Source organism: Mustelus asterias, chromosome 19 (assembly GCF_964213995.1).
Source record: "Mustelus asterias chromosome 19, sMusAst1.hap1.1, whole genome shotgun sequence".
In the NCBI taxonomy this organism is placed as follows: Eukaryota; Metazoa; Chordata; class Chondrichthyes; order Carcharhiniformes; family Triakidae; genus Mustelus; species Mustelus asterias.
In genome coordinates this window covers 9766057-9778458 of record NC_135819.1, presented here as the reverse complement: position 1 = coordinate 9778458, position 12402 = coordinate 9766057, and the positions used below count along the sequence as shown (strand labels likewise).

Here is a 12402-nt window from a genome sequence, read left to right as displayed (position 1 = left end):
CTCGCCGTTGGTGTCGCTCTGCACCACTAAAATTTATTTATTAGTCACAAGTAAGGCTTACATTAACACTGCAATGAAGTTACTATGAAATTTCCCTAGATACCACACTCCGGCGCCTGTTTGGGTAACACTGAGGGAGAATTTAGCACGGCCAATGCACCCTAACCAGCACGTCTTTCGGACTGCAGGAGGAAACTGGAACACCTGGAGGAAACCCACGCAGACACGGGGAGAATGTGTAAACTCCACACAGACAGTGACCCAAGACGGGAATCGAACCCGGGTCCCTGGCGCTGTGAGGCAGCAGTGCTAACCCACTGTGCCACCGTGCCACCCCAGCCAACTGAGCTAAACCCAGCCCTTAACTGTGACTGTGAGGGTGACAATGATTCCCACCAACTCGATATTAACCAACATGAAGAACCCGCCATCCCTCTGCGTCCCCATTGCGAATGCCAAACTATCCAGTCACAAAGCTCGATGATACTGAGTAAAGTTTAGCAGCTTTATTGTCCTTTCCTGTCACAGGGGGTGAGATTTTTTCTCTATTGTGTTTCAGCGAGATGTGTTTTCCAGACATTATATACGCTTCATAAATGCTTACAACTTCATCTCATTATCCAAAATGAAACCAGAGAAATCTCAAACTTTAAATTGCAAATACGTGGAAATCAAAGCCTCAGACATCACGATGCAGAAAGTTAACAGCCCGGAAAACACAACCTACATCAACTGGGTGCTGGCTGGGATGGCGTGGGGAGAGGAGGGGGGGTAGGGGGACAGGGAGAGAGAGAGAACAAAAGAGCGAATGTGTGCCGATGAGAGAGAGTGAAAGAGAGGAGGGGTAAGAGAGAAAGAGAGAGGGTGCGTATGTGTGTGGAGGAGAGAGTGTGAACGAGTGAAAGGGGGAGGAGGAGGGGGAAGAGAGAGAGCAAGAGAGAGAGAGATAGAGTGTGTAGATGTGAGAGAGAGCGAATGAGAGAGAGAGCAAGAGAGAGTGTAGGTGTGAGAGAGATCGAATGAGAGAGAGAGCAAGAGAGAGAGTGTAGATGTGAGAGAGAGAGCAAGAGAGAGAGAGAGCAAGAAAGAGAGAGCAAGAGAGAGAGAGAGAGCAGGAGAGAGAGCGAATGAGAGAGAGAGCAAGAGAGAGAGAGAGAGAGTGTAGGTGTGAGAGGGGAGAGGAGGATTAGAGAGAAAAGGAGTGTGTGTGGAGGAGAGAGAGAGTGTGTGGAGGGGAGAGAGGAGGGATGTGCGAGAGAAAATGTGTGTGTGAGGGTTTGAGAGAGAGAGAGAAAGAGGGTTGCAGAGATAGGGAAGGGTCAAGGGCATAGAGGGATGTGAGAAGCAGAAGAGGAGGATTGTAAATTGGAGGTGTTGGTGGGGGCAGGAGCCAATGAACACAGTCCCATTCCACTCTCTTAAGATTTGGGAGATTGAAAAGCATTTGAATTCTCCAAATCTTCCCAGGATAAGGAGCTAATCATTAAGGACTGGGATGAGGAGAGATTTATTTCACTCAACGGTTAGTGAATCATTGAAATTCTCAATCCCAGAGAGTAGCAGATGCTCTATCACTGAATAGATTTTCCCCATAAAGCATAGAACCCTGGGGCTGGGGCATTGAGTACAGGAGTTGGAGAATCTTGTTGCAGCTTTATAAAACCTTGGTGAGGCTGCATTTGGAGTATTGCATGCAGTTCTGGTCACCACACTACCAGAAGGACATGGAAGCTTTGGAGAGAGTGCAAAGAAGGTTCACCAGGATGTTGCCTGGTCTCGAGGGTGTTGGCTATGAGGAGAGGTTGAATAAACTAGGATTGTTTTCACTGGAAAGACGGAGGTTGAGGGGAGACCTGATAGAGGTCTACAAAATGATGAGAGGCACAGACAGGGTGGACAGTCAGAGGCTTTTTCCCCATGGTGGAAGAGTCAATTACAAAGGGGGCACAGGTTCATGGTGGCGGGGGGAAAGTTTAAGGGAGATGTGCGGGGAAGTTTTTCACGCAGAGAGTGGTGGGTGCCTGGAACACGCTGCCAGAGGAGGTGGTGGAAGCAGGCACATTAGCAACATTTAAGAGGCATCTGGATGGGTCCATGAATAGGGAGGGAATAGAGGGATCCAGATTGAGTAAGGCAGAAGGTTTTCTATTTTAGTTAGGGCATCATGATTGGCACGGGCTTGGAGGGCCGAAGGGCCTTTTCCTGTGCTGTACTTTTCTTTGTCCTTTGTTGTTGGTATAAGGGATAGTCCAATGTCCAACAGTCCAAAGATGTGCAGGTCAGGTGGATTGGCCATGCTAAATTGCCCCTTAGTGTCAGGGGGATTAGCAGGGTAAATATGTGGGGTTAAGGGAATAGGGTCTGGGTGGGATAGTGGTTAGTGTAGACTCGATGGGCCGAATGGCCTCTTTCTGCACTGTAGGGATACAATGATTAGGAGTAAAAGCTGGCCATCTGGCCCATTGAGCATCCTCCGCCATTCTAGGTGATCGTGGGTGACTTTAGGCTTCTCTTAATCCCTCCCCCCCCAATCCAACCTGAGAGAACCAAAAGAAATAGCACCTCATTCCCATCATCCCTCAGGTGCATCTAGTCACACAATGAGTATACTTCAGACCACAAGAGCAAAGGTGGCTATCTAAATGCTAATTCCAAGGTTTACACAATCAGGATGCATGAGGAGATGGGATGAGAGAGAAAAGGATGGAAAACCTTCAGAAAACACCAAGTCCCTAAATCACTCAAGTATCTACAAAGGAACAGAAAGCTTTATTTCTCCTTCCCACGGTGTCTCGGTCTTACTTAGTTCAGTTTCATTGCAAAGAACCCAGCTAATTGGAAGGATGGCAGTCTTAATGTACAAGGGTGAACACACGCACGCACACACACACACACACACACACATACGTGCTAACACAAAGCCCACACATGCATGCACCCCATTATTGCCCACACAGAACCAATGGTTGCATGGAGCGCCCCAGTTTACGCCCCGCGTGCTGTACAAAGCACCGAGCTATCATCCCGTGCCCACCTACAAACCAAAACACCGGGACACGGGGCTCATCGGAGAGTTCGCAAAGCTCAGGTAAAGTCGGAGTCCAAATAACGCACTGCTTTGCCGCAAAGTTCAAGGTTCACAGTTCTTGTCCTCGGCCACCTGCTGGGTTACAGGCCACCCTTCCCCCAAGCGGGTGACCTGTGACCTCTTCACCTTTTGACTCGCTGCTCAGTTGTAAAGGTCATCGTCCCCTTCTTCGCGATACAGGTTCCCGCCACTCCCTCCGTCGCTGCTGCCCTGTGCACCGCTTGGATTTCCTGATGGAAACCTGGAAGAGAAGAGGGAACAGATATCAATGGGACCTCGGGATGGAATACGGATAATGTTGAAGAGAGAGAGAGATGCTGGCGATGCCTCTTATTCATCTTGCACTCATTAGGACAAATGCCAGAATTCCAAATTTCAAACAATCGCAACAATTCATACTACCGGTAAAAAGATCAATTGAATCATAGAATCTCTACAGTGCAGAAGGAGGTCATTTGGCCCATCGAGTCTGCACCGACCACAATCCCACCCAGGACCTATCCCCATAACCCCAGGCATTTACCCTCGCTAGCCCCACTGACATTAAGGGGCAGTTTAGCATGGCCAGTCAACCTAACCTGCACATCTTTGGAGTGTGGGAGAAAACCGGAGCACTCAGAGGAAACCCACGCAGACACAGGGAGAATGTGCAAACTCCACACAGACAGTGACCCAAGCCGGGAATCGAACCCGGGTCCCTGGAGCTGTGCTAACCACTGCAATCTAACTTTTAATTAAAATGACTCCCCACTCAAAGCACACGTAATGTGTTTTGAACCATCAGTTCATTAGTTTAGTTTAGTTTAATTATTTATTAGTCACAAGTCAGGCTTACATTAACACTGCAATGAAGTTACTGTGAAATTCCACTTGTCGCCACACTCCGGCGCCTGTTCGGGTCAATGCACCCTAACCAGCACGTCTTTCAGACTGTGGGAGGAAACTGGAGCGCCCGGAGGAAACCCACGCAGACACGGGGAGAACGTGCAAACTCCACACAGACAGTGACCCAAGCCGGGAATCGAACCCGGGTCCCTGGCGCTGTGAGGCAGCAGCGCTAACCACTGGGCCACCGTGCCGGCCAAGTTGACTTTGATTGGCCGAAGCGTTGCTAAGGAGAAAGCCCTGGCTAACTATAGGCTCCCGACTCCCGGATAATTTTTTAAAAAAGGGACGACAGCGTCTGAATGAGTTCTTTTTAGTTACAGCTGTCATTATGTATGAATGGCTATGACTCTTGATTCTGATTTATGAAATTGTAGATCTAATGTCCATGACGTTAGGGCATTGTAGTGTCTCCGTGACCAGCCACCCCATCTGCATCTCAAAATCAGAAAGCTCCCCCTTGAAAATGGAAAGGTGATGATGGATATTCCAATTAACATAAAAATACGCCATTGGTTGTAAGGCATGCTGGGATGCCCCATAGTTGGGAAAGGCGCTATAAAAATGCAAGGCAGCCTTTCCCTTTCGGCACAGACTGTGTACATTTGATTTGTTATTGTCACATGTATTAGTATACAGTGAAAAATATTGTTTCTTGCACGCTCTACAGACAAAGCATACCGTTCATAGAGAAGGAAAGGAGAGAGTGCAGAATGTAGTGTTACAGTCATAGCTAGGGTGTAGAGAAAGATCAACTTAATGCAAGGTAAGTCCATTCAAAAGTCTGACAGCAGCAGGGAAGAAGCTGTTCTTGAGTCGGTTGGCACGTGACCTCAGACTTTTGTATCTTTTTCCCGATGGAAGAAGGTGGAAGAGAGAATGTCCGGGGTGCGTGGGGTCCTGGATTGTGCTGGCTGCTTTGCCGAGGCAGCGGGAAGTGTAGACAGAGTCAATGGATGGGAGGCTGGTTTGCGTGATGGATTGGGCTACATTCACGACCTTTTGTAGGGTGGCGCGATCGGGCATCACGGGCCCGATGAGGAACACGCTCCGTTGGGTCAGCAGGTCACGGGGTCAAGTCCCGGTTCAGAGCCTTGAGCTCAAAATCCCGGCCGCCACTTCAGGAGTGCTGCAGAGTCAGGGGTGCTGCGTTGTAGACCAGACGGTTACCAGCCTCGCCCGAGTGAAGTAGTAAAATACCGGTCATGGTGTTCTGGACAATATCTATACCTCAAGGTCACTGATGTAGATTATCCAGGTCATTATTACGTTGCTGTTTGTGGGAGCTTGCTGTGCACAAAATGGCCACCACATTACAATAGGCTTCAAAGATACTTAATTGGCTGTAAAGTGATTTGGGACATCCCATGTTCCATTAAGGAGGATGATGTGGAAATGGTCAAGAGTTTCTAGATGTCCAGATCACCAACAACCTGTCCTGGTCCCCCCATGCTGACACTATAGTTAAGAAATCCCACCAACACCTCTACTTCCTCAGAAGACTAAGGAAATTTGGCATGTCAGCTACGACTCTCACCAACTTTTACTGATGCACCATAGAAAGCATTCTTTCTGGTTGTATCACAGCTTGGTATGGCTCCTGCTCCGCCCAAGACCACAAGGAACTACAAAGTGTCGTGAATGTAGCCCAATCCATCACGCAAACCAGCCTCCCATCCATTGACTCTGTCTAAACTTCCCGCTGCCTCGGCAAAGCAGCCAGCATAATCAGGGACACCACGTACCCCGGACATACTTTCGTCCACCTTCTTCCATCGGGAAAAAGATGCAAAAGTCTGAGGTCACGTGCCAACCGACTCAAGAACAGCTTCTTCCCTGCTGCCATCAGACTTTTGAATGGACCTACCTCGCAGTAAGCTGATCTTTCTCTACACCCTAGCTATGACTGTAACACTACATTCTGCACCCTCTCCTTTCCCTCTCCCCTATGTTCTCTATGAACGGTATGCTTTGCCTGTATGGTGTGCAAGAAACAATACTTTTCACTGTATCCCAAAACATGGACTTGAAAAGAGATACAGGGTTTGGTAAACCAGTGGTTATGGAAATGAGCTAACAGAATCGTAGATTTACTAGGATGCTACCGAGACTTGATGGCTTGAGTTATAAGGAGAGGCTGGATAGACTGGGACTTTTTTCTCTGGAGCGTAGGAGGCTGAGGGGTGATCTTATAGAGGTCTATAAAATAATGAGGGGCACAGACAAGGTAGATAGTCAATATCTTTTCCCAAAGGTAGGGGAGTCTAAAACTAGAGGGCAAATGTTTAAGGTGAGAGGGGAGAGATACAAAAGTGTCCAGAGGGGCAATTCTTTTTCACACAGAGAGTGGTGAGTGTCTGGAACAAGCTGCCAGAGGTAATAGTAGAGGTGGGTACAATTTTGTCTTTTAAAAAGCATTTCGATAGTTATATGGGTGAGATGGGTATAGAGGGATGTGGGCCAAATGCGGGCAATTGGGATTAGCTTAGGGGTTAAAATAAGAGGCGGCATGGACAAGTTGGGCCGAAGGGCCTGTTTCCATGCTGTAAACCTCTATGACTCTATGTGACAAGAAGAAACAAATCAAATGCTCACGAAGGCGCTGTGTAACGGGAAAGCTTTCTCTACGCGTGGGGTTAGGAGGTGATATTTAACAAGAGACCTGAAGTTGCCGAAACCTCGACTCTGCTGAAGGGTCTGAGCGAACATCTCGTACTTCCTGATGTCGTTGTCGCTGACCGAGCGGCGCCCGAACCTCATGGCCTCCTCAAAGTGGTCGCGGCGAATCTCGGGGACTGGGTCGTAATCGTCCTCCTGTTTGGAAAGAACAGAAACCTGGAAGCGGGAATGGCAACATAGCAGCGGGAAAGATGGCGGCAGGAGTCACGGTGGAGGTGGGGTGGGAGGGGACGGGCTGGACTGACGGGGCACTCTTATAACGAACCTTTTCACTGAATATTAGCCAATGGGCGGCACGGTGGCGCAGTGGTTAGCTCTGCTGCCTCACAGCGCCAGGGACCCGGGTTCGATTCCCGGCTCGGGTCACTGTCTGTGCGGAGTCTGCACGTTCTCCCCGTGTCTGCGTGGGTTTCCTCCGGGTGCTCCGGTTTCCTCCCACACTCCAAAGATGTGCGGGTTAGGTGGACTGGCCGTGCTAAATTGCCCCTTAGTGTCAGGGGGACTAGCTAGGGTAAGTGCGTGGGGTTAAGGGGATAAGGCCTGGGTGGGATTGTGGTCGGGTGCAGACTCGATGGGCCAAAATGGCCTCCTTCTGCATTGTGGGGGTTCTAGGATTCTAACAGATTTTGAACCACAACCCTTGTTACTCTGCTGCCAAGAATTTGGTTACCCCTGAATCTCTCTGTCTGATTTGTCAGGATTCCTCTCTACCCTTCCCCCTCGCCCTATAGCTCGAAAACACCAGGGGCAGCGTGGTATCTGAGGCTGTGGTGGAACGCGCTTTCAGCTGTCTAGACCACAAGCTCTGGAATTCCCTCCCATAATACCTCTCTGCCACCCCTTCCCCTGCCCCCATTGGGTGGGAGAAGTGTCAATCCCCTTAAACAGAGCTTTGGGTCACCGTGCAGTCATATCTCCTGCGGGCTGGTGTCAGATTCTGTTGGATAGCGCTCCTATGAAGCAACAATTGGGACGTCCCACTAAGTGTGAGGTGTTATATCAATGCAGGACATTGCCTTTGAGGCTTTTTATTCACCTCAACCTGTTCCGATTCACAAATATTACTCGATGAAAATGTAAATCATAGAATCATCGAATCCCCATAGTGCAGAAGGAGGCCATTCGGGCCATCGAGTCTGCACCTGACCACAATCGCACCCAGGCCCTATCCCCATAGCCCTAGCTAGTCCCCCTGACACTCGGGGACAATTTAGCATGGCCAACCCAACTAATCTGCACATTTTTGGAGTGTGGGAGGAAACCGGAGCACCCGGAGGAAACCCACTCAGACACGGGGAGAATGTGCAGACTCCACACAGACAGTGACCCAGGCCGGGAATCGAACCGGGTCCCTGGAGCTGTGAGGCAGCAGCGCTAACCACTGAGCTACCATAAATACTAAATGCCAGCCGAGTTTAGGATTCCAGATATTAAACGATAAATGCTCATCCCCCAGTTTTCATGGAGATAGGAACAGAAGGAGGCCATTCAGCCCTTCGAGCCTGCTCCGCCATTCAATCAGATCATGGCTGATCTCTCCCTGGTCTCAAATGCACCTCCCCACCTGTTCCCCGTAACCCCTTCTCCTGTTTTTATTAGAAATATATCTGTCCCCTTCTTGAACCCATTCAATGATTCAGACTCCCCCGCGCTATGGGGCAGCGAGTTCCACAGATTCACCACCCTCTGCGAGAAGTAGTTCCTCCTCATCTCAGTTTTAAATCTACTGCCTCTCAACCTATACCTGTGACCTCTTGTTCTAGATTGCCCCACAAGAGGAAACATTTGGTCTACATTTACTTTATCAATTCCTTTTAGAATTTTATATCCCTCGATCAGATCCCCTCTCATCCTTCTAAACTCTAGTGAGTACAAACCCAAACTGTTTAATCTCTCCTCATACGTCAACCCTTTCATCCCCGGAATCAATCTGGTGACCCTCCTCTGAACTGCCTCCAATGCCGCAACATCCTTCCTCAAATAAGGAGATCAAAACTGGACACAATACTCCAGATGTGGTCTCACCAACACCCTGTACAATTGCAACAACACTTAGAACAAAGAACAAAGAAAATTACAGCACAGGAACAGGCCCTTCGGCCCTCCAAGCCTGCACCGACCATGCTGCCCGACTTAACTAAAACCCCCTACCCTTCCGGGAACCGTATCCCTCCATTCCCATCCTATTCATGTATTTGTAAAGATGTCCCTTAAAAGTCACTATCGTATCTGCTCCCACTACCTCCCCCGGCAGCGAGTTCCAGGCACCTACCACCCCCTGTGTAAAAGACTTGCCTCGTACATCTCTTTTAAACCTTGCCCCTCGCACCTTAAACCTATGCCCCCTAGTAATTGACTCTTCCACCCTGGGAAAAAGCTTCTGACTATCCACTCTGTCCATGCTCCTCATAATCTTGTAGACTTCTATCAGGTCGCCCCTCAACCTCCGTCGTTCCAGTGAGAACAAACCAAGTTTCTCCAACCTCTCCTCATAGCTAATGCCCTCCATACCAGACATCATCCTGGTAAATCTTTTCTGTACCCTCTCCAAAGCCTCCACATCCTTCCGGTAGTGTGGCGACCAGAATTGAACACTATATTCCAAGTGCGGCCTAACTAAGGTTCTATAAAGCTGCAACATGACTTGCCAATTTTTAAACTCAATACCCTGACCAATGAAGGCAAGCATGCCGTATGCCTTCTTGACTACCTTCTCCACCTGCGTTGCCACTTTCAGTGACCTGTGTCCCTGTACACCCAGATCCCTCTGCCTATCAATACTCTTAAGGGTTCTGCCATTTACTGTATACTTCCTATCTGTATTAGACCTTCCAAAATGCATTACCTCACATTTGTCCGGAGATAACAATCTACTCTTCTCCACTTTTACACTCCAGACCTTTTGCAATAAATGCCAACAACCCATTTGCCTTTTTTATTACCTGCTGTACCTGCATACTGAGGGTTTGTGATGTGTGGATGCCACTTTGTTGAGGATTAACCAGACAACGCACAGTGAGTATTCAATCTCCTAAACTTCTATTACTAGCCAGCAAGGAGAACAGTGAGTTCACTACGGTGTCCTCCCGATTCATCCAGATAATTAGCAGTTAGAATTAATTACAGCAAATGAGCAACTTCTAATCCTTTATTTGCATACATAATCCACCAATCAAAGCATAGCTTTTTTGCCCTTTCTTATCCAATAGAAATCCTTCATTAGTGTCACCATATCTTGTTTTTTTTGGTATTTGTCATGGTAACTTGTCTTTGCTTCATCCTGTGGCCAACGACGGGAATGCAGTGCTTATGAAACTGACTCAAGGATTAGATTAGTCTCTTCCCTGAATACGCAGCCGCTGACCTCAATAAGGCCTGCTCTGATCATAATTTTCTCCATTTCCTTTTTGCTGACCCAGCCGCCCGCCACTATTGCAACTTAATTTCCACAACTCACCATGGCGGCGTCCGGGTTGACCTGGTGCTCCTGATCCCGTTTAATCTCCGCCTCGATGGCCTCTCGGATGGCCAGCTTGCACGCCCGCTGGCAAATCTCGGTGAGGTCGGCACCCGAGAAGCCATGTGTTATTTTCGCCAGGTACGCCAAGTCCACGTTCTGAGGATCAACAGAGAGAGAGAGAGAGCGGGGAGTGAGCACGGCGGCTGATCACATCTCTCGCGGCAGTAACTACCCCGCTGCCACGTACATCTCCCAATCACTCCAACCGCAGGTGGGGGGGGGGGGAGGGAGGGCGGAGTCTTCCTGTTCAACCTTTGCCCTTCTCAGATCTTATTATCCTACCATCACTCCCCCCAGGTTCGAGAGCCACCTCAGTCACTGCGAGATACTAGCCACAAATATAAGATAGTCACCGATAAATTCTCTTGGGAATTCAGGATAAATGTCTTTCCCCAGGGAGTGTGGAGGAGGGGGTTGGGGGTGGGCGGAATGTGGAACTCACTCCCACGGTGAGTGGTTGAATTCTATCATGGGATGTGGGCGTCGCTGTCCGGGCCAGCATTTATTGCCCATCCCTAATTGCCCCTAGCTTGCTAGATCTAGCTCTTGGGGCTAAAGGGATCGAGGGATATGGGGGGGGAAGGGGGGATATTGAATTCTATGATCAGCCATGATCATAACGAATGGCGGAGCAGGCTCGATGGGCTGAATGGCCTCCTCCTGTCTGGATCAGCATTATTATTATTAGGACGGCCTAAACCCACAGTTTGCCTCCTGGACTTGCAGAATCTCACTGGCTGTCCTGTCTGGAGACAATACACGTCTCTTTAACCTGTGCTTAATGCTCCCTCCACTCACATTGTCTGTATCTTTAAGACCTGGTTGGTTGTCGGGATTCGCATTCTAATCAGTATTCTGTAACTTGATTTTGTGTGTCTGTGCACTGTTTGAGAGCAGATATCCACTCCATCTGACGAAGGACAGCGCTCCGAAAGCTAATGGTGTTTGCTACCAAATAAACCTGTTGGACTTTAACCTGGTGTTGTTAAAACTCTTACTCAGCATTATTTAACATAGTTGGGTTCTTACCCATAGATAGAGAGTTTTACAGCACAGAAAGAGGCCCTCGGCCCATCAAGTCTGCACTGGCCATCAAGCATCTATCTATTCGAACCCCATTTCCCCGCACTTGGTCCGTAGCCCTGTATGCTGTGGCCTTTGAAGTGCTGAATAAATGCTTCTTCAATGTTGTGAAGGTCCCCATCTCTCCCATCCTTTCAGGCAGCAAGTTCCAGATTCCCACCATCCTCTGGGGGGAAAGTTTCTCCTCAAATTCCCTCTAAATCTGCTACCTCTCACCTTAAATCTCTGCCCCCCCTGGTTATTGACCCCTCTACTAAGGGGAAAAGTTCCTTCCTATCTATGTCACTCATATTTTATACACCTTAATCAGGTCCCCCTCCCCACAGCCATCTCTGTTCTAAGAAACACAACCCCAGCCTAACCAGCCTCTCTTCATAGCTAAAACACTCCAGCCCCCAGGCAGCATCCTGGTGAATCTCCTCACTGTGCGGAGTCTGCACGTTCTCCCCGTGTCTGCGTGGGTTTCCTGCGGGTGCTCCGGTTTCCCCTCTCACAGTCTGAAAGACGTGCTGGTTAGGGTGCATTGGCCATGCTAAATTCTCCCTCAGTGTTACCCGAACAGGCGCCGGAGTGTGGCGACCAGGGGATTTTCACAGTAACTTCTTCAGCGTAAGCCTACTTGTGACACCAATAAATTAACTTTAAAACTGAAGTCAGGATGGGTGGAGGTTCGTGTGGAGAATAAGCAGTAGAATGGAGCTGTCGGGCCGAATGGCCTGTTCCTGTGCTGCAGATACAGCGGCAACCTGGATTCTCACAATAGGGAGGGATGTGGGGAAGGTGACAAAGGGAGTTGGGGGGGGGGGGGTGGGTTAGATGGTGAAGAGAGGTTGATGCTGTCTTCAAAAAGATTAGAGACCTTGGGGTCGACAGAAGAATAACTTTTAAAAATTGCGTGGAACTTCGAAAAGGCTAAAATGTGAGAGAAAATTGAAAAGAATTAGGGAAGGAATTAAATAGCCTTTGGTATAACCTATCAACTCAAATGCAGGGCAACAGCACCCCCTGCAGCTCAGAGGGGGCAGTGCTGCCATTATCATCAGAATGTCTAAATTCTGACACCGACATCCCATAAAAGATTAAATCTACAAAGGGAAGAACTACAAAGGGTTGTGAACGTAGCCCAGTCCATCACGCAAACCAGCCT

The 12402-nt window shown here is 48.9% G+C and overlaps 1 protein-coding gene across 1 annotated transcript in view; it reads right to left on the bottom strand.

Moving 5' to 3' along the window:
* Positions 1 to 491: 491 nt before the first annotated feature.
* LOC144507746 (transitional endoplasmic reticulum ATPase-like) overlaps positions 492 to 12402 on the bottom strand; it is a 50588-nt gene continuing 38677 nt past the window's right edge. Inside the window, exons 16-18 of the mRNA XM_078235013.1 lie at positions 10110 to 10268; positions 6636 to 6787; positions 492 to 3329 (exon numbers count right to left, since the gene is read on the bottom strand). Of these exons, the coding sequence (XP_078091139.1) occupies positions 3230 to 3329; positions 6636 to 6787; positions 10110 to 10268 (411 nt within the window). The 3' untranslated portion in view covers positions 492 to 3229. The remainder of the gene's footprint in view (positions 3330 to 6635; positions 6788 to 10109; positions 10269 to 12402) is intronic.